This window comes from Silurus aristotelis (genome assembly GCF_946808225.1).
Source record: "Silurus aristotelis genome assembly, chromosome: 10".
In the NCBI taxonomy this organism is placed as follows: Eukaryota; Metazoa; Chordata; class Actinopteri; order Siluriformes; family Siluridae; genus Silurus; species Silurus aristotelis.
Genome location: NC_139583.1, coordinates 23810233 through 23832460, shown reverse-complemented (window position 1 = coordinate 23832460; position 22228 = coordinate 23810233). Strand labels below are relative to the sequence as shown.

At 36.4% G+C, this 22228-nt stretch overlaps 1 protein-coding gene across 5 annotated transcripts in view; it reads left to right on the top strand.

The window, feature by feature from the left end:
* The window catches only part of large2 (LARGE xylosyl- and glucuronyltransferase 2), a 148728-nt gene extending 142202 nt beyond the window's left edge, over positions 1–6526 (top strand). For all 5 annotated transcript variants that reach the window (XM_083552958.1, XM_083552960.1, XM_083552961.1 and 2 more), the window contains 6 exons: positions 1465–1620; positions 2971–3134; positions 3346–3624; positions 3872–4018; positions 4650–4845; positions 4941–6526. In XM_083552958.1, coding sequence (XP_083409084.1) covers positions 1465–1620; positions 2971–3134; positions 3346–3624; positions 3872–4018; positions 4650–4845; positions 4941–5138 — 1140 coding nt within the window. In that variant the 3' untranslated portion in view covers positions 5139–6526. The remainder of the gene's footprint in view (positions 1–1464; positions 1621–2970; positions 3135–3345; positions 3625–3871; positions 4019–4649; positions 4846–4940) is intronic.
* Positions 6527–22228: the final 15702 nt, after the last annotated feature.

Sequence of the window (22228 nt, the reverse complement as noted above, 5' to 3'; positions counted from 1 at the left end):
CATTCCGACGCAGCTCGAGTTCCTGAAGGGGAATGTCTCCAGGTTACGTATGAAACTATGTTTCCCTGAGGGAACGAGCCGCTGCTTCTCGATACCACACTGCCTGCATCCCTGCAGCGCTTCGTTCTCTTTTCAGAAGCTGCCGCTGGTTTCAATCCATTTGCTTTTAAGCTTCCTGGTTGTGATGTCACCCCGCCGGTGATGGACTGATTATACACGTGATTTAAAGCATGGACAATGCAGAGGCGTTCCCAACGTGTTCTGATGCAGCGTCTTGTTACGACCATAGTTAAATACGTAACCTGGAGACGGATTACTGTATCACAGTATGTGACAAGAAAAACACAACTTGTTTCCTGTCTCAATATAGTTTTACAGTGAACAAAACCTACAGATAATGGATCTGCTGGATCTCTATAAATGAGGCCTATTTTCTGCATTATGTATAGACCACACCGTCTGCTTTGCTGTTGTGTGAATTTTTTGTTTGGGTTTGTGTAGGAGAACTACACACTGACAATTCAGTCACATTATACTTACTTTGTGTGTAATTGGAGCAAAGGCTTATCCTATAAAGGCAAACAGAAAATGTCTGGACTTTAATGGAACAATTATATTGCAAATATTATATAACTACTGAGAATGAAGGACTGTTGGAATACAGCAGTTAATGTTTATTATCACATTTTAAATCCTAAATTTGCTAACATTTCTGGTCCATAACATTTGTTTTACATGCTTATCCAACAATATATATTATAAATCAGATGAATAAACATACAAAGAATAGAAAGTGAAAGAAGTGTGTATCTGTGGGTAAAAATTATTCTGTATATGTGGTTCTTCCGCCAAACTTCTTTCACAAAGTTGGAGGCACACAATTATATAGGATGTCTTTGGATCTGGTAGCATTAAATGTTCCTTCACTTGAACTAGGAGACCCAAATCTGTTCCAGCATTACAATGCCTATGTGCATAAAGCCAGCTCTAGGAACATTTGGTTTCACATACTTTGGAGTGGAAGAACTTGAGTGGCCTCCTACAGAGCTTTGATCCCAACTCTACTGAACACTTTCGGGATAAAAACGCTCTACAAGCACAATCTTAAATCTATTGTTACATCTTCCCAGAATGGCGGAGGTTATTAGTACAGCAAATTGCAATTAGAGTAAATGTGGAATGGGATGTTTAAAAAAAGAAATATGGTCAGGTATCCACAATCTTGTGTGCCAAATCTAAAAGTGAATATGGCTGTTATCGCTCAACTTCATTATTAGTTACATTATAGTTGCAGATATACTGTGATTTTCTGTACTGTACTTTGCCATCTTATGTGAAATTCTGTAAATATTTGCAAAGTAGATATATAAGTATATACGTACTAATGAGTAAGTATATAAATAAGTGAAAATGGAAAGATAAAAAAAAGTGAAAATGAATATATGGCCATATGTGACTTTGCAGGTCATCCACTGGAATTCTCCTAAAAAACTGAGAGTAAAAAACAAACATGTGGAATTTTTCCGGAATCTTTACTTGACTTTTCTGGAGTACGACGGGAATCTTCTCCGGCGAGAACTCTTCGGCTGTCCGAGTCAGGCCACTTCTGAGAGTACACAGGTGAGTAGATCACACATTCTTCGTTGCCGTTTGTATAATAGGTAAGAAATGCGTCTTTAATTTTTATTACACTTGTGTTTATAAAATTTTGTATTTATTAGTCACAATTCAAAACATTAATAATAGAAAAGCAAATCACCCTATGAGTGATGTCAGTGGATTTAATACAATCTATAATAAATGAAAAAAACTCTAATAAGCAGACTGTAATAGCTGCAATAAACAGGCAAAATATTGTTATTACTACGACTACTGATACTATTACTACCATTACTACTGAAATAATAATATTAATAATAATAATAATAATAATAATAATAATAATAATAATAAAGCATTAGTTAATGCATATTAATGAATTGCCTGGAAAATTTTCAAGTTTAAAAAATTTTATGTACTTTTTGTATATAACATTTTAGTAATTTTTATTTATTTTGGAAAATGGAAATAATATGTTTATAATATGAAAGAAGAATACTTTACATAATAATGAAAATGTTTTCATGTTCCTTGAAATTGTGTATACAATAAAGGCAATTTTTCCTGATTGCATAAATAATTTGAACCCTTGATTGAAAAGGCATTTACTGAAAGCTCTTCTTGTATGTCAAGCAAGGTCATTTGGACAAAAATTCAGGAGGTGCACATTTCTGTAGCCTCAAGTTATATGACTCATGGTAGAATATTAAGCACTGGAGTTGACTTAAAGACAGGAGGTAGCAGAGCTGAAGATGATGAGATTTTTCATTGGGAGTGACGAGGCTGTGCAGGATTAGAAACAAGTTTATTAGAGAGACAGTGCATGTAGGATGTTTTGGAGACAAGGTGAGGGAGGTGAGATTGAGATGGTTTGGACATGTGCAGAGGAGGGACATGGGGTATATCGGTAAAAGAATGCTGAGGATGGAGCCACCAGGAAGGAGGAAAATAAGAAGGCCAAGGAGGAGGTTTATGGATGTGGTGAGGGAAGACATGCAGGTGGTTGGTTTGAAAGAGGCAGATGTAGGGGACAGAGTAGTATGGAGATGGATGATCCGCTGTGGCGACCCCTAATGGGAGAAGTTGAAAGAAGAAGAAGATTAAGCACTGAAGTCTTTTTTGGAATATGTAAATATGATTTTAAAAAATTATAGAATACTGGAAATGTTACACTGATTGACATCCCTCATAACTTTTTTTTTCACAAAGATAATACATGTAATTTTTTGTTGGTTTTGTTACTAATACAATTCGTATGCAGTGTTGAAAATGTTCGTATTTTTAGCCACTGGTTATTGTTTTAACCACATTCACTTGCATCATGGAACTTACCTTAACCAGCATTAAAAACATTGAACTCTTGTCTTCCAGCTTCAGAAAGCACTAGAGGAGCTGGACGAGGACGATCAGTGCTATGATTTCCGGCGCGAGCGAATCATGGTGCACCGTGTACACCTTTATTTCCTGGAGTATGAATACACACCCACTGAGGATGATACAGATATCACATTGGTGGCCCAGCTGTCAATGGACAGGTGAGAAAGAGGATTCTGCTGATGCAGTGTTTATACATTTGCCTGGATTCATATGAGTTTATATAATTCGATTAAAGCACAAAATCAATATGTTCTTAAAAGGATCATGATTAGATTTAGAGGTTTAAAGCTGTTATTGCCCTGCTAATCCTGCGCTGATACTCTGTCTGGCCTGGTGCATTTGGTAGCTGTAATGTGTATTTGTGTGCAGACTGCAGATGCTGGAGGCCATCTGTAAACACTGGGAGGGACCCATCAGTTTGGCACTCTATATGTCAGATGCCGAGGCTCAGCAGTTCCTACGCTACGCTCAGGCCTCAGAGGTCCTCAAAAACCGAAAGAATGTGGGATACCATATTGTCTACAAGGAGGGCCAGTTCTACCCTGTTAACCTGGTCCGTAATGTGGCTCTCCGAAATGCCAAAACCCCTTACGTCTTTCTGACCGACATAGATTTCCTTCCTATGTACGGACTCTATGATTACCTCAGGTGAGTCAGTAAACATTTGCTTACAACTTTCAAAAACAGATTGGTGTGGGTTCCTCGGTCGCTTAACATTGTAAATGGAACTTTGAGGAATTTTTTTAAAGTTCACAGTTTAAATTTGCTTTAAGTTTAAACATGTGATGCATGTGAACAATGAACCCTTTTTGTTCAAGATTAAGTTGCTTTAACATGTCAGACAAAGCAGCATTTTCTGATTTCTGATTTGTCTGGGTCAATTGCCTTTTTCTAGAAAATCCATCGTCCAGTTGGACATGGCCAACACCAAAAAGGCTCTGGTGGTGCCAGCCTTTGAGACTCTGAGATATCGCCTCTCATTTCCAAAATCCAAAGCTGAACTGCTTTCAATGCTAGACATGGGGACTCTCTACACCTTCAGGTACAGTGACCAGTAGAATTCTTTAGTAGATATAGTACAGAAAGTTTAAATAACCTGTATTTGATTTAGATTTAAATTAGAAGTGGACCTGAAGCAGGTTGTTTTTATATGAACCCTAACACTGGGTATAAATATACAGAATTAGAAATATGAGCAACATCCCTCAACTTTTTTTTTGGGCAGTTTCATATCTGGTTTATTCACTCATGGGAGTGAATTTTACAATTTACATAACTGTGTTTTTAACCAGATGCTCTAAAGCTTAAAAATGTAATTAATAATAAAATGCAAAAAGACCACATAATAGCATATATAATCACTTTTTCTTTGTTATATATAGTCCATATCATTAAGCACATAATGGTCCTTTGTTCCATCTTGGGTTCTGTCTGTGTCATTACTATTCAAATAGGTTTCTTTCAGTTTCTTCAGTTTTTTATCAACCGTCCTCCAAAAACAGGCAGCAGTCGGCTAAATTGCCCCTAGGTGTGTTTGTATGAAGTAGACTGCTGTTCAGTGGATTCATTTTTTATGTGCCTGGTGTTAACAAGATAGATTTCAGATTCACTAAATATAAGGCATTGCTGAAGGTGAATGAATGAATAATGCTTGCTTGTTTTCTGACTGGCAGGTACCATGTATGGACCAAGGGTCATGCACCAACCAATTATGCCAAATGGAGAACTGCCACTACACCATACAAGGTGGAGTGGGAGGCAGACTTTGAGCCCTACGTGGTGGTCAGGCGGGATTGTCCTGAGTATGACCAGAGATTTGTGGGCTTTGGCTGGAACAAAGTGTCCCACATCATGGAGCTTGATGCACTGGTAAGATGTCTTGGTGCACTTCAGAGACCTGCATGAGTTCTTTCTGGCTTTTGGTTGACTCATTACTTACTAAGCACGCTTTGGTTTTCAAACAGGAATATGACCTGCTGGTGTTACCAAATGCCTTCATGATCCACATGCCCCATGCTCCCAGTTTTGACATTTCGAAGTTCCGTTCGAGTCCGAGTTACCGGTTCTGCTTGACGACCCTGAAAGACGAGTTCCACCAAGATCTCTCTAGAAAGTATGGTGCTGCTGCTCTGAAGTACCTCACTGCTCAGAGGAACATTTGAATTCAGCCCTTAACGTATGTCCGTGCACACTGCGGACACCTCCGATCTGTTTCTGGAGGCCTGTTGGCCACATGCTGCTTTCAGACATGTTGATGTGTCCAATGTGTATCAAGGTACTGAACTGTCCGTTCACATGTCGGCATTTCTATTCAAATCTGCTGGATGCAGATCGGACTGACCAGAGCTTTAAACCTTGCTTTTGAATATAGTTGTCACATTCAAGACTCAAAACAGCGATGTCAGCACTATCCCAATCTATGTCAAAATGAAAGACTGAGAGTGAATCCCAAAAGAAGATGGTTAATACCTAACCATGAGTTTCAAGCACGGGGTTGGAGGGTTAAAGTCTGCTATTTGTCTCTTCTTGTAGGCCTGGCAAGCTACTTGCTTGAGAGCATAAGATCTTGATTTTGACAATCAGGGCTTCTTCTCGACAAAATATAAACAGCATATCTGGGGAGTTAAGCAGACTTGGAGAAAACATAAACTTTTTTAAAGCCTCTTTTATTTTGGAAAGGGCATCACAACTGGAGGAACAGACGAAGCCTTACGAATCCCTCAGTATTTAAGATATTTCTGCTTTTTTTGTTTCTTTTTAAATGATATGGCCATTGACTCACAGTATAAGTTTTGATTATGAGATTATTAGAAAGAAAATGTCACATTATTTTTCCATTTTTACAAGCAGCGTACCTGACTGAAAGAGCAAATGCTTGATAAGGATACATCACTTGTATAGTGAAGATATTGGCTTGTTTTCTTTCCATTAGGCATGACAGGTTGTCTGGACGTGTGTTTATTGCTGCATTTAGGACTCACTTGACTGTCACACATTTTGGTATGCATACTCCATATCCAGCACTCAAACTCAGATAGAAAACATTTAACAAAATGTTTCAAATAAAATTTATTTATTAAATGCTATGAGTGATCCACATCAGGGACCATCAAATGACCCCTCAACTGTTCAATTACATTGTATTATTTACGAATGGTCTTTGCTGAAAATCCTGAAAACTATTGTATATGTCAACCTGTAATACAGTAAGAAACTAAAGCAGAACAATGTGCACAAAAAAAGATTGTGGAGACCCTATGGAAAGTTGTACTAACTAATTGTTGGGGAAAATGTGGGTGGTACATCACTAGCTCATTGTAGTTCATCTGTCTCGCATCGATCACCCTCCACTACTGCAGACACTGCAGTACACGTCTGCAGTACATGCCTGTGCCTTTGCTGTATTGTGAAACTGGATATTGATTGTACTACTGTACATGTCAGCGGGGCCTGCGAGAGGTACTCTATTTATTATCGACTTAAATCAATCATATTTTTCTATGTAGGGGTTAAGTGCTTTAAATAAATTTTTGCCCTTTTTCTAAGACAATTGAATGGAGTTTTTCATTGTTTTTCAATGTCTGTGTATCAATACTTAGGTTTACTTATGTAACTGTTTGCAGAACATCACATTGGCATTATCCGTTATAGTATAGGTGCCAATATAATAGTGGTTTAGTAGTTACATTTATAATATTTGTAACCTTTCTATAATAATTTAATGTAACCAAGGTGCAGGGACTTTGGATCATTCAAACAATGGGATGTGATACTTATTATTCATTCACAGTTAAGTCACTATTTTCCTACTTCTGGTTGGTGCACATTTGGGAAAAAAACACTGTCCATTTTCATGAGATTGTGTTTTTTTCTTTCTTTTTTTCTTTCTGCCTGCTAGAATTTTCTTGTCAGCCATCATGGTGCCACTAACAACACTAGGGAACTATAGGCAACACAAGACTCAGAAATGCAACACTGGCTCATGACAGGTTACTCTGCATGTAGGACAATAACGAGTGTTTTAATAGACTAATAAATGGACATTAAGAGCAAAAAAGTTTAGTGCAGTTTAGTTTTACATTAAGTGCTTCTCCTTGATGCCTCAGTCTCATGTCCTTCAGCCAGCGGAACTCAATTAAAGCTGACATGGTGCTATAAGGTTATGGGTAAGTGACTGGAAGGTTGGGGGGTTAAGCCATAGCCCTATTACACTGCTGCAGTTGTGTCATTTAGCAAGTGCCTTTAACCTATATGCTTTAGGGGCACTGTATAATGCCTGATCCCAACTTTCTAACAAGCTTGGCTGTTCGAAGAATGAAATTTCACTGCACTGTACTGTTTAAACTTTCTTTCAGCTTCTCCCGTTAGGGGTCGCCACAGCGGACCATCCGCATGTTTGATTTGGCACATGTTTTTACGCTGGATGCCCTTCCTAACGCAACCCTTCCCATTTATCCGGGCTTGGGACCGGCACTAAGGCTTGTGCAACCCTAATGACTGGGGTCGGTTCCCTGACTGGGGATCGAACCCGGGCCGCATCGGTGAGAGCGCCGCATCCTAACCACTAGACCACCAGGGAACTTGCATTGCACTGTACTGTGCTGTACTGTACTGAAAAAGAAACATTCTTTTTCTATTTTTTATTTTGTTTGCATAAATTCATGTGCACCAATTTGGTGTGTATTTAAAGGAATCAATATGACACAAGGCTACTCATAAAGAATAAGCAGGCGCTCCCTATAGATTACAAATAACTTTTATTTCTTTTGTACTGTACTGTTTGATATAAGCCTAAACCTGAAGCTGGTAGAAGTATAGGTAGGTTTTTACTATTTATTCTGTATATTTAATATAGAAATTATGGAAGTTGTTTGACGTTATATGAGTATAAAATACCAAGTTTGGTTTTTGAAATGTAGAAAGTTTAGGTGCACATGGTACGCTTGTTTGTTCTTTTATTTCCTTCATAGTTTTCACTTTGGAGGATGTAGCCACCCTTCAGACCAAGGACAGCACAGTCATAATGACTTCAGGATGGACTGCACCTAATGGGTTTTCAATTCGACTCAGTACAGGAACTACATAAAAGTTGCTTTGAGCTACTTCGAAAGAAGGATGAGTCTGGATTTTGAGATAAGCTTTAAAGGCAAAAAAGAGACACAGAAAATAGACACAGAATGTCTGGCAAGCTTTCTTTTTTTTACAGTTAATCTCTTAAGGAAAAGTGCTGGTGCGTGCGACAGTAGACCTCTGAAAAATCCTGATGTGATCACTGTCATAGCTCTAATGCTAATCAGCCTTTTCATGTTGATAAGAGACAAAAATGTCAGACAGCTCACAATCTCCGATTTCAAACGAAATATCCTCCTAATCAAAACTGCACATTTCTTCTTCTGCGTCATAGAGTAAAAAAAAAAAAAAAAAGACAGAAAGCAGGAAATCCAGACAAAGTGTAATTCTGTCAGCTGATTTTCAGTGAGACAGGTTGGAAGTGCCCCTTTTTTTTATAGTCAAATAGATGATTAGATGATATAAACCCAAATAATAAAAAAAAAGTTTGAATGCTATGTAAAATGTAAAAAAAAGAATATCAATGATATGCAAATCCCAAACACCCATATTTTATTCACAATAAAACAAAAAATACATCAAATGTTTAAAATAAGGAAAGTTTTAATCTGATGATGTCTTAAAAATGTTGGAAGAGCCTGGAAAAGTAAGAGTTATTAAAAAGAAACAGCTGATTAGATTTACTGGGTATATAAAGATTTATTACTAATACTTAAAAATCTTTGAGTGGCAGAGTCTTTTAGAAGCAATGAAAGCTGTTCAACAAGCTGAAAAAATTATGCATTAAAAACAAGTATGATTTTGCAATGGAAATCAATGCATGGGCTCAATCAAAAACACCTCCAGAAATCACTGTCTGTAAAACACGGTTTGCTCATGTTATTTACAAAAGCAAGTTAATGCCCTATCATAATAAAAGAGAAGCCACATGTCAACATGATCCAGAAACATTTACTCTTTTCTCTAGGCCAAGCTCATTTAAAATGAACTGAGTAAAATTAAAAAACTATTCTGTGACTAGACTAATAGAAATGTAAAATTTTATTAATAACAAAAGTTTTTAAAAACCATGGACCCTAGACTAAAGATGGGAGGGAACATCTTGCTTGTTATCAGCGCTCAGTGCAAAAACCTGCATCTTCGAGGGTGCATTAGAGCCTATGGAATGGGTCGCTTGCTCATCATCAATGCTGAAAGGTATATGCAGGGTTTAGAGCAACATTAACTTCCCTCCAGGCAATTTTATTTTTCAGGTAGAAAGCCTTGGGTATTATAGCAAGACAATGCTAAACTGCATACGGCATCTATTACAATAGCATGACTTCATAGTAGCGTCTGGGTGCTGATCTGGCCTGCCTGTAGTCTAGAACTTTGACCAACTGGTGCATCAGGAAACATATAACAAATTTAAAGAAGACAATGGACTGCTGAGTAGCTAGAATCCTGTATTAGACACAAATGGGACAACAGTCCTCTCCCAAAACTCCAGCAACTGGTCTCCTCAATTCCCACACATATTTGGACATTTTGCAGGGATACCCAGTAATAAGCATGACTCTGTCCCAAATCTATAGACATAGACTGTAGCCATCCAATTCCCTAGTTTATCTTAAAATTGTAAATTACCTCAGTTTCAACATGTTTTTCTATGTTCTCCTGTAAATAAAATGTGGGATTATTATTATTATTATTATTATTAATACTGTATTGCATTCTGTTTCTTTTTGTTTAGTTTAGTTTTTTTTGCACAGCATCCCAACTTTTAAGTACAAGATCAGTAGTGTACTGTGATAAGACCATCTTATACATTATTATCAATTATTCATTCATCCTCATTAAGTGCTTTATCTTGATCAGGGTCAATGCAGCCAATCTCAGGAACGCTAACGAGGAAGAAGGAATATGCCCCAGTTAAACTTTTTATGTGTTTTATCTAATGTCCTTATATTCACTAAGCCAGATGGGAATTAGTGAAGTACAACTACCCACGTTTTACTTTCATTTATTAAATTTTTACACAAATACCTGTACTTTTTTTTACTTCTTACATTTTAAAAAACACACTTGTTACTTTAGTTTTAATCTATTGGTCCAAATGTAAATATTTTTTCATCTTAGTCCTTCAACCTAATTGTTGTCATTGCTCAGCTTTTTTAAGGCTTTTTTTCGATCGTATCTAGTGAGCCACATATGTTTGATATATGATAGCCTTAGTTGATTAATTTTGTATAGCAGCAAACTAAATCATGTTTTATTTGTAGCCAAATGTTTTTGATTTAATGCTTTTAGCAGCCTATACTTTAACATGAACAATCTGTTGAAAATCATATAAAAATAACATATGCTGTGTAACATTAAGAGTTTTTAGACTACCAAGCCTGCTGGAGGCTGATGTAGACTTTTCCAAATGCATTTGAGCTAATGTCGATCATATTAAAGATGAGTCTGGCTTGTGGAAGTCTGGGAGTGATGAGATGCTCTCTTCCTGTACCACTAATGCTAATGCATCGGTAATTGTTTGATATGGCTCGTTATTACATTATGCTGCATGGAGGTCAGTTCGCGTGCAGAATTGGGTCTCAGACTGCCTCAGCATTTTTTTTTTTTTTTACACTTAAACAAATTCCAGGACTAAAGAAGCGGACAGCTGCTTTGTATATCACAAGTAATTTCAGTTGGATGACACAGAACATGGAAAGTTTCTTTATTTTGGATAATTCGTTAATCTTGGTCAGTGTTTGTAGCAGTTGCCAGCAGGAATAGCAGGCATAAACAAATCCATACTCTCATCCAAAACAGGATAGCATATAAACAAAATAGCTGAGCATTGTATGGTAGCGTTGTGTAGAACTTGGGTGCCAGACAATTATTACAAGGGAATATAAAACAAAAAATTTTTATCCTTGTTGGCAAACTAGCTACTTATTGTACAGAAAAGGGCTGCACAAATAGGTCATTTTGGATTTCTTTTTAAACTAGATTTTATAGTCCCCAACATAAACCATAAATAGTATTAAGACATTTTGGCTGGTCTGCCAATTCACCCATAAACAAATTTAACAAACTGCAGATGAAACTAACCCTAACCCTGGAATTGTGCACCCAGTCAACATGCAAAGTATTATTATTTATTATCCACAATTGGCAAATAAAAAAATGGAAAATATATTGTAACATTAATTGCGACTTTGACAAGGGCCAAATTGTGATGTCTAGACGACTGGGTCAGAGCATCTACAAAACTGCAGCTCTTGTGTCAGGCTGCAGTGGTCAGTAATAGTTACTGACCACTGCAGCTCTTGTGTCAGGCTGCAGTGGTCAGTAACTATTAAAAGTTGTCCAAAGAAGGAACAGTGGTGAACATGCAACAGGCTCATGGGTGGCCGAGGCTAATTGATGCATGCGGAGAGCGAAGGCCGGTCCGTGTGGTCTGAACCAACAGATGAGTTTCTGTAGGTCAAATTGCTGAAGAGGTTAATGCTGTTTTTTGATAGAAAGGTGTCAGAATACACAGTGCATCACGGTTTGTTGCATATGGGGCTGTGTAGCCATAGACCAATCAATATTAGGGAGGTGGTCATAATGTTATGTCTGATCGGTGTATGAATGGACATCTCTCCTAGACTCCCAAAAGAGTTTAGCTCAAGTTAATACTGTAATACTGTCATTTGATGTAAAATAAGAATATTTCGTCTCACAATAAAACTAATGCATTTTAATTAAATAACATCGTTATTAGCAAATCTATTATAAATTTGATCATTTTGTCTTTATAAGGCAGAAACTGACTTTCACAAATTTATAGCCTACTTTTAAATGGTATTATTCTGCACACAAAGGATTAGCAAATCACACTGCAGGCACCAACATATTAAATAAAATAAGAAATATTTTTTCAGATTTTGTCACCCTTGGTACCTTGAACAATTGTGCAAAAACAACCTACTGTAAAAGAGAATTCAATTGAACAAATAGCAGAATATAAGCAGCAATGTAACATATCAGCAAGCGTTGTGTGAAGACATCCTGGGATATTTAATAGGTTTTAACAGGTTTTAATAATTAACAGAAATGGTTCTGAGGTATAGCTTTTCAGTACCTTGGTGAGTTTCCGGTGATGCAATAGTGAGTTCAGTGCAAGTCTTCAGGGGATCAATTTAGGACCATCGACAACTGCAAAAAGTTTGTAAAAACTTCAAGTAGATGTTTATATAAAGGACATTATTATTTGCACACAATATCTTTAGCAAACCAGGACATTATTGGTGGTTGTTGACAACAGCAGGATACATTTGTTAAAGATAGAGTGATTAAAGCTTTATTGTTGTTGTATACTGAATTATACATACAGCCATAACATTATGACCACCTGCCTAATATTGTGTTGGTCCCACTTTTGCTACCAAAACAGTCCTGACACATTGAGCATTTAAAGAATTAACTACTTCAGCAATTTCAGCAAACAGACCAGCCTTCACTACCCACCTGCATCAATAAGCCTTGGCTGCCCATGACCCTGTTGTCTGTTCACCACTGTTCCTTCCTTGGACCACTTTTGATAGATACTGACCACTGCAGACCGGGAACAGCCCACAAGAGCTGCAGTTTTGGAGATGCTCTGACCCAGTCGTCTAGACATCATAGTTTGGCCCTTGTCAAACTCGATTAAATCCTTACGCATGCCCATTTTTCCGGCTTCTAACACATCAACTTTGATGTTCACTGGCTGTCTAATATATTCCACCCACTAACAGGTGACATGATGAAGAGATAATCAATGTTATTCACTTCACTGGTTATAATGTCATAATGTTATGCCTGGTCAGTGAATATTAATGTATATTGTAAAATATTTTAGTAGTGATAACCAAGTTAAAGGGAAACTTGCAGAACTTGTACAGTGTGTGTTTGTGTGTGTGAGAGACCAAAAGAGAGACAATTTCACTGTCCTATTTTTAACTCAGAATAATGCTACTAGAACTATGTAAATTCATTGAGCCTCACATCTTTCGTTCAATAAGCAGTGAAGTGAGCTGCTAGTGATGTGTCAAATCTATAATTTGTTTTTTTTTTAGCCATGTCAGTCTGAAGTGTTCACAAAAAACAGGCAGTTACCAGGAAATAAATGATGTGCGCCATCCCAAAGGGACATTAGAGAACAAAGATTTAATTAACTGCTTTTCACGAAGGTCACACATACCGCGGCTGTCAATTATTTCCACTGTAGTCATTAAAAGATGTAAGATTATATCTCATCTTCTATTTCTTCCCAGCAGGAAGCAAATATTCTCTAAATTCTTACTCGAAACCAGTAGCATGTCAGTTTATTCGAATGCCACAGAGTATGGGCTGAAGAAAGCGAAATACATCAAATAATCAAGTGTGATTTGAGATACTGAACAAATGAAATTCATTTTGAGAGAAATAGTGATTTTAGCATGCAAACAATGAGCTTAAAAGTTCATTGTATAGTTCAGGTACTAAATACAAACAAGCATGGTGTAACTGATTTAATATAGTCAGGGTTTCTTTTCATGTTTAACCCAGCTATTGATTTATTATCCCTAAACCTTGATACATGGATCGCTAATTATTTTTTACATGTGTTTTCAGAAACAGTGGATAAAGATCTTCACATACACTCACATAGAGAAGACAAGGGCTGTAACATAACACCTCTGACAGTTTCTGTCTTTTTAATGGGCTAAATATTTATATCTGTCTGTCACAGAGGACATCCAAAGATCAAGGAGGCAGATGCAAGTGTAGAGTTTTTTTTAAATAATATAATTATATATATATATATATATATATATATATATATATATATATATATATATATATATATATATATATATATATATTTTTTTTTTTTTTTGTCCCACTTTTGCTGCCAAAACAGTCCTGACCTGTCGAGCATTAACAACATAAACGTCTTCAGCAAAATGAGCTACAGCAGCTCGTCTGTTGGATCTGAACACACGGACCAGCCTTCGCTCCCCACGTGCATCAAGTTAGCCTTGGCCATCCATGACCCTGTCGCCGGTTCACCACTGTTCCTCCCTTCTACCAATATATGAATGATACTTAACAATGCTGACCAGGTACAGGGCACAAGAGCTGTAGTTTTGGAGATGCCCTGACCCAGTCTTCTAGACATCACAAGTAGTCCCTTTTCCTATTTTTTTCCTGCTTCTAACACATCACCTTTGATAACAAAACGTTTACTTGCTGCCTAATAAATCCCACCCACTAACAGGTACCATGATGAAGAGATAATCAGTGTTATTAATTTCATTAGTCATAATGTTACAATATATATATATATATATATATATATATATATATATATATATATATATATATATATATATATATATATATATATATATATATATATATATATATATATATAAACATACTAGAGTATATAGAATGTCTGCCATTTTGTAGTGGTGTCTGCTCACTCTTCATTTTTTTATTTGTACCCACAATGCACTCTGATTTCAAGTTTATATCCAATGTACACTCGCTAATGAGCTATTAACCTGCAACACAAATCAGCTTTTATTGTCTGCTACAGCCTCTCCTCTCTGTACCAAGATTTTTATGTCTGTGTCTGATGTCGCTCACTCATTTTCATCCTCTTTGTCTTTTGGTAAATAAATGCACAGGTGTGATGCAACACACAGGTGCAAATCAAGAAAGGAAATAGGTGAGTGTGTGCTCTGGTGGTCTAAAGGGGAATTGCCGCACTTATATAAATATACAATGAGAAAGGAGAACTCTAAAAAATTCAAGTTTATTCGTATAGCGCTTTTTACATTTGACATTGTCTCAAGGCAGCTTTACAGAAAGTAAGATTAATAGAACAAAAAATTTAAATATAAGTGAATTATGTGTATTTATTCCTGATAAGTAAGCCTCCTGAGACAGTGGCAAGGAAAATCTCCATTAGAGGGTATAATGAATAAACCTTGAGAGGAGTCAAAAGGGAAACCAATCCTCATTTGGATGATATCAAGAGTGTTATTATAAATCCTAAAAACAATATAAAACACTGGAAAGCGAAAAAATACCATCAGCACCGGAATGTGCGATAACGAGTAATGTCATAATCTCATGATAGCCTCATATTCTTATTATAACCTCAAGAAACTAAAGACAATAACAAAAAGTTAACACTATATTCAAATAAACAGCCCTCTGAAATACCTTACTGGCAATTCTGGTTTATGAATGTAGAGGCAAGGCTTAGCAGTGCTTCACTCTCATTGGCTACTGAGATTTGATTGGGTAGAACCTGGAAGTAGAGACTTTGGGGAGTGTTCTGGCATTCTGGTGTTGTAAAATGTGATATACTTCTCATTAATCGGTTCATTCATTGAGCTGTAGATGCAAATCTCACTAGCCAATAAGAGTAAAGCACTAATAAGCCCACCCCCCTGACAGTTATGTGCCAAATAGCATAATGAACGCATTCATTAGCCATAAAAAGCAAACTACTGGTTTCCACAAAGATTGGTGTTTAATTACAGCTTATTAATGTTAAATGTTTCCTAAAATACTATGCAACAAATGCAATCATGGTATGTGAATTCTGTGAATTCTTGAATTCGTCACCATCTTTGAACCTGCCATATTACTGAATTGTAAAAGATAAGCAAACTGATAGCTCAATGCATACAAACCTTTGCAATGTAAAACACCAACATGGACCCATTTATTGCACATGAATTCTATGAGGTAACTGCAAACTGCACACTTTATACATGTACACAATGTTTTCCTTGAGTACTTAATTTATATCATAGGCTGTTTGAAGGATTCACAAAGTAAAAGTTGAATTGCATGATGTAACTGACTGTTTCCTGTAAATATGGGAATAAACTCTTGAATCTCAAATCCTATAAACCCAAGATCCAGACCAGGCAATGACTAAGGATCTGTAGTCTTTCTCTATTTTGCTAGATTTTACCTGTACACTATAAAAAAAAAACTTTCATTTTGACTTTTAATCCACACTAGATATCTTTTCTGACATGCTTTCAGAAAAAAAGAATAGTAAGCCTCCTATGCTTATTTATATTCAAAACATTCGTTCAATATAATTAATGTATTTGTATCCTCTTACATCCATTCCATTCAGATTAAATCATTTATTTATTGAAGAAGCCTCAGAGAATGACAACTGCTTTTAATCTGCTGCTGGCTGCAGGTGCTCTTCATTTGAACCTGGTTCGATGTGTGTGATGAGATCATCACTGTAATTAAAACCTCCACTGTGTTTATCAAACAGTTCATTTGATTTGACAGTCTGAGATGAGGCATTATGGAAGAATTGGCACGACAGCCTTTTGATCAGGCTAAGACCTGGGTCCTGCTAGTTGCAGATAAATGCTCCATGCAAAATTAATTTGCCTGGATGACAGATAACAGAGTAGAACATGTTTAGGAATCTGCACACACATCAAGCTTGCCTAAAGGTTATTCGCAGAATACCTGTGGAATTAAGTTACTCACTACATACTTCAACAAACTACTTGCAAAATCTTGTTTCTTTTAAGTGTCAGTTCATGGAATCGATCCAGGCTCTGAATACTTAGCTATTGCAAAAAAAAAAAAAAAAAAAAAAAAAGGGACAATCTCAATAATGGACATCTGTATCTATGCCAAAGACATCAGTGCTTCATTGGCATTGATGTTTGAAATAAATGATGTGAGGTTGACATTGGGATTGACATTGATGCAGATATATTGTTGGTTATTGCAGAACTAGAAAGCATTACTGACTAAAAAAAAGATTGTGGTTTCGAAAGCTTGCTTTTTGCTCTTGATGGAGTTTTGTCTTATGACTTGCAAGAACTTGGCTGAACATGCATTCACAAAAATGAACTTAGGAGATCATATTTGGTTAATATCTGGAGTTTGTCATCTGTGAGTTACGAGTTGCCCTCTGCATCACTTCATTGCAACTTAGAATCTGAAAAAATAAAAATGTATTTAAGTGATTTGTACATACATTTCATGTAAATTAATTGAGTTACAATAACAGAGTGTGTTTTGGTACATCCTGCATGATTTGTTAAAATATTAAGCTTTTAAGGAAATCCCACTTTATCTGAGAACCAAACCAGGTTTTGCAACAGACACATTACTACTGTGATTGTACAATGTAACTGTTTTGTATTTATACTATAGGAATTGATCACTCTCACTATATAAAATAATAATGTTTCAATTCAATTAACTATAAGTAATTACTTTAGTTAAAAGCATAATATTTTAATTGTATGTATATTACAGTATAAATGTTCTCTTCAACTCTACTGACTGCATATTTCATGGTGTGTGTTTTATTTGTAATTTGACCGACAGTGTTGTTATTATATAGTATATATAATATTGACTGTACTCTCTTGGGCATAAACAAATTATTGGTCAGGAAATTTGCAAGAATTTTAAAAATCTTGTAGATCTTTGCCTACTGTATTAGTCCTGGTTCCATTTTCAGAGCATCGGTAAAGTATTCACAGCACTTTTTTCCACATTTTGATATGTTACAGCCTTATTCCAAAATGGATTACATGTATTATTTTTCTATAAATTCTACAAACAATACCCTATGTTTACAATTTGAAAGAAGTGTGTTTGAAATCCTTGCAAATGTATTAAAAATAAAAACAAAAAAACAACATTTTTGCTTAATAGCACTGTTGAATGCTTGGAACACTGATTTTTAGGGAGTTTCTCCCATTCTTCTTTTAAGCTCCACCAGGTTGGATGGGGAGCATCAGTGCCCAGCCATTTGTAGGTCTCGCCAGAGATGTTTAACTGGGTTCAAGTCTGGGCTCTGGATGGGCAACTCAAGGACATTCACAGAGTCATCCCGTAGCAACTCCTTTGTTGTCTTGGCTGTGTGCTTATGGTTGTTATCCTGTTGGAAGATGAACCGTCACCCCAGTCTGAGGTCCAGATTGCTCTGCAGCAGGCTTTCATCAAGGATGTCTAAAGGATGTACATTGCTGCATTCATCTTTCCCTCAATCCTGACTAAACTCCAGGTGGGCTGTCATGTGCCTTTTACTGAGTGACTTCCGTCGGAACGCTTACTCTACCATATAGGCCTGATTAGTGGAGTACTGCAGAGATGGTTGTTCTTCTGGGAGGTTCCCCTCTCTCCACAATGAAACGATGGAGCTCGTTCAGGGTGACCATCGGTTTCTCAGTAACCTCCCTGACTTAGGCATCTCTTCCCTGATTGCATAGTTTGGCAGGCAACCCACTCTAGAAAGAGTCCTGGTGGTTCCAAACGTCTTCCATTTATAGATGATAGAGGCCACTGTGCTCGGTGGGACCTTCATTGCTGCAAATATTTTTCTGTACCCTTTCCCAGATCTGGGCCTCAATATAATCCTGTCTAGGAGGTCTGATTCCTTGGACTTCATGGCTTGGTATGTGCTTTGACATGCACTGTTAACTGTGGGACCTTTTTTAAATGTTCTAATTCTGTTCTGCTAGAATCTTTATAGATCCTGTATAGGTAACATTCAAGTACAGTTTGCAACGGTTCTGATAGATAGATAGATAGATAGATAGATAGATAGATAGATAGATAGATAGATAGATAGATAGATAGATAGATAGATAGATAGATAGATAGATAGATAGATAGATAGATAGATAGATCTTTATTGTCATTGCATTGTACAGGTACACAGCTACGAAATGTAGTTTGGCGCCTACCAGAAGTGCAAAATGTAGCAATCGTGCAAATAGTGCAGATAAATATGTAGCATATTTACAGCATGTGATGTATATGTAAGCATACGTATGTACAGTGAATAAATAAAATGGCTATAGCAGTGCAGAGACATGTGGACATCATACAGAAGTACAGATAAATGGTTCGAAGGCTATGGCATTGAAGAGGAAATGTGCACAAGTGGATTTCCTTTGTGTTTCCAAGCAAGAAACAGGACTGAATTGCAAAAAACAGTTTTAATGTTTAATTTTTAATGATTGTAGTCTTGTTTTAAAGTGGTGTTCTATGCTACCATTCTGAATAGCACTATAGAATCAAAAGATGTGCATTTGGATATGTGCACAGAATAGATGAATGCATACTTCTTTATTTATTTTTGTTGTTGACAGTTTTACAACCAAGCCATGACATCATTTCGCTGATCAAACTGGGGAGGGAAAATAAAATAAAAACTCTATGAAAGTCTGTCAGATTTTTTGCATTTTTGGCATGTCTAGTCTCTGGTCTGACAAACTGCCTTCAGTGAAATAAATAATATAAATCCATATGATTGGATAAAGTACATCAGAGTCATTCTCTAAAAGCTGTGTTGGATCATGTTTAGAAAAATAGAGTCTGTGAGCCCATTGTACTGCAGTCATTTTTAATAAAAAAGTTTTAATTAGTTTGGAATTAGTAATAATTCATTACATACAAATGCTTTTATTCCTTTATTCCTCCTTAGACTTTCTAACATTAGTGGTGATATAACCTTAATGTGATTTGGCAATTGGTTGGTTTGAACCAGTGTATGCAGTTGCCTTTGTATTTAATTGATTGAAGTCAAAAGTCCAAATTATGTCATTAATTCTATTACATTTTCATTAGGAAACTGTAGTGGACTCATTCACAACAGACAAATTTGGACTGAAGTGTAGCTTGGCAGTGTGAACACAGGGTCATAGCCTTTATCTTGACTATGGTGTAATCTTTTCTTCCGCTCATCTCGGGTCAATTGTTGGAATCGTATTTTTGCTAGCATCACTTTGATCTTTTTTAACAGCTCTGTGATCATTCTGGATTCTTCCTCATGGGGAAGTTGCTTCAGCAGAAAATGTCTAAAGTAAGATTTGGTTGAAGACAGATAACATGCTTCCAACCAATTAGCATGCTTTCAGAATCCCTTTTCACTTCTGCAGACTTTGGTTTGATGGCTAGAAACAGTTGTCATACTGACTGCGGAGCACTGAAGAGATTTTCATACTGAACCCGATTCCTGTCCAGAGTTTTAATCTATTTCTGAAACATAACATTGATCTGAGGTACTTTTTTAAATTTAGGGTACATCATATTGACCAGATTTGCTTTTAAATGTCACGGCAATATGACATATTTTGTCATTTATGTTGTTGCTTCTGTACCAGAAGATTATGAAAATGTTATTTTTAACATTGTCAGCACAGCTGTGCTGTGTGGGTGAGAGATAGAGACAGTAAAATGTGTGTATGTGTGCGCGCACGTGTGTGTGTGTGTGTGTGTGTGTGTGTGTGTGTGTGTGTGTGTGTGTGTGCACGCGTGCTAGCAGTCTGGCTCTAAATGACATGAATTCTTGGAGGAGTTGAAGTCACTGCGGCAGACTGACAGTGTAGACTCACTTCCAGCACTTTTATGAACACTCTCTATGGTCCCGCTGGGCTTCCTTTTGCCATCTGAGCATACCCAATGCTCCAAACAGACTCTGCTTATTAAGTTATATTACACTACAGTTGTGGATGTTCTTGAAATGATGGATAAAACACAAAGGGGCACGCTTTTGTGGAAAAAAGAATTGGCAGTAGTGTTAGCAGAGTTTTATTTCTCCTAAATACCACAGCATTTAGACAATACTAGCATGCTAGGTCTGGTTATCTCTTATAGAATAGCAGGTATTAACAAATAAATAAGCAGGACATGTTCAATTAAAGTCTCCTTAGATTATCAATATTTTTGCACACTTTATGCTCTATTTACTGTATGTGGAGCATCCACCACACAAATTGTAAGTAACTATACAAATGATACAACACAGTGCCTGTGAAATCTAGCCTTTTCTAATTTTTAAACACACAGCATGTTCCTTTTGCAACAAACTAGCTAATTTAATGGTCTAAAGATTTACTAAAATTTTGCTTTTATATAAAGGTATAGATATTGGTACAAGTTGCATGGGATTAAAGTACCGAATGTTAGCCATGTTAGTTCTGTTTTCCTTTCACCATTCAACCCACATGTATATAATGAGTTAGCATGTTTTATACAGTATAAAGATCTGTTTGTACTGTATAAAGATCAGAATAAACAAAGAATACTTTTTCAGTACTGTCCAAAATATATTACAGTCCTCTCCATAATTATTGACACCTTTTGTGTGGATAAAAAAATTAAAAGCTGAGAAGGAAGGATTTCATTTGAAAAGTAAAGGCAAATATTAACACTATTGACTGAAACCAATGTTCTATTTAGGCTGTACTCATAATTGATAATAACTGTTCTGTACATGTGAGTCTTAGTAATTATCCAAATGCTTTGTGAAGCTTTAATAAAGTGACATAATTGATATTTTTATGTGTTGCAACATACTTTTAGCATGAATGGCATTTTGTTTGCCATTATGTGATGCCATTTGTAAGGATTACATTAATGTAACAGTAGCAAAGTACATCATTGTTGGTTCAATTCTCAGAGCAGACTGAACACCACTTTTTAGCCATGAAATAAGGCCCTTAACTATCAACTGCTGTGCCGTATGTTTGGTCCAGAGGTGTTATAAAGCATGTATTTGTCATGAAAGAGCCACAAAGGAAGGACACAATTGCAGACTTTCTTAAAGGAAGTGAAAATCACAAAAAAAAACTGCAGTAACAAGGCAAATTATGAAGTACTGAAAAAAAGAAATACAACCTGAGCACAAGACAATGGCAACATTGAAAGAAATGGATGAGGTGCAAAATATGACTTAAATACAGGTTTTTATTACCCTTATAACCTAAAACAGTTGTAAACAGTCATGGGAAGATGTGCACTGGCTGATGGGAAATGCAGCTCATGTGGCAATTTTGCTTGACAGTAAGAAGCTTTTAGATCAAATAGAACAGACTTGAAAATGCTGTCCAACAATATTTTAATAATATGTTTAGCATAGCATAATATATTTCAGAATACACTATATGGACAGAATTTTGTGTTTGAACATACCATTCCACATTTAGTCCCCATATGCTTTTATAACAACCTCCACTCTTATAGACAGATGTTCCACTACATGTTTGGAATGTGTTTGTGGAGATTTGTGCTTATTCAGGCACAAGGGCGTAAGTAACGTCATTTTGTAGGATGAGGATGCCTGGGGTGCAGTCAGATCTTCCACTTCGATCCATGTAAACCATATTTTTATGAAGTT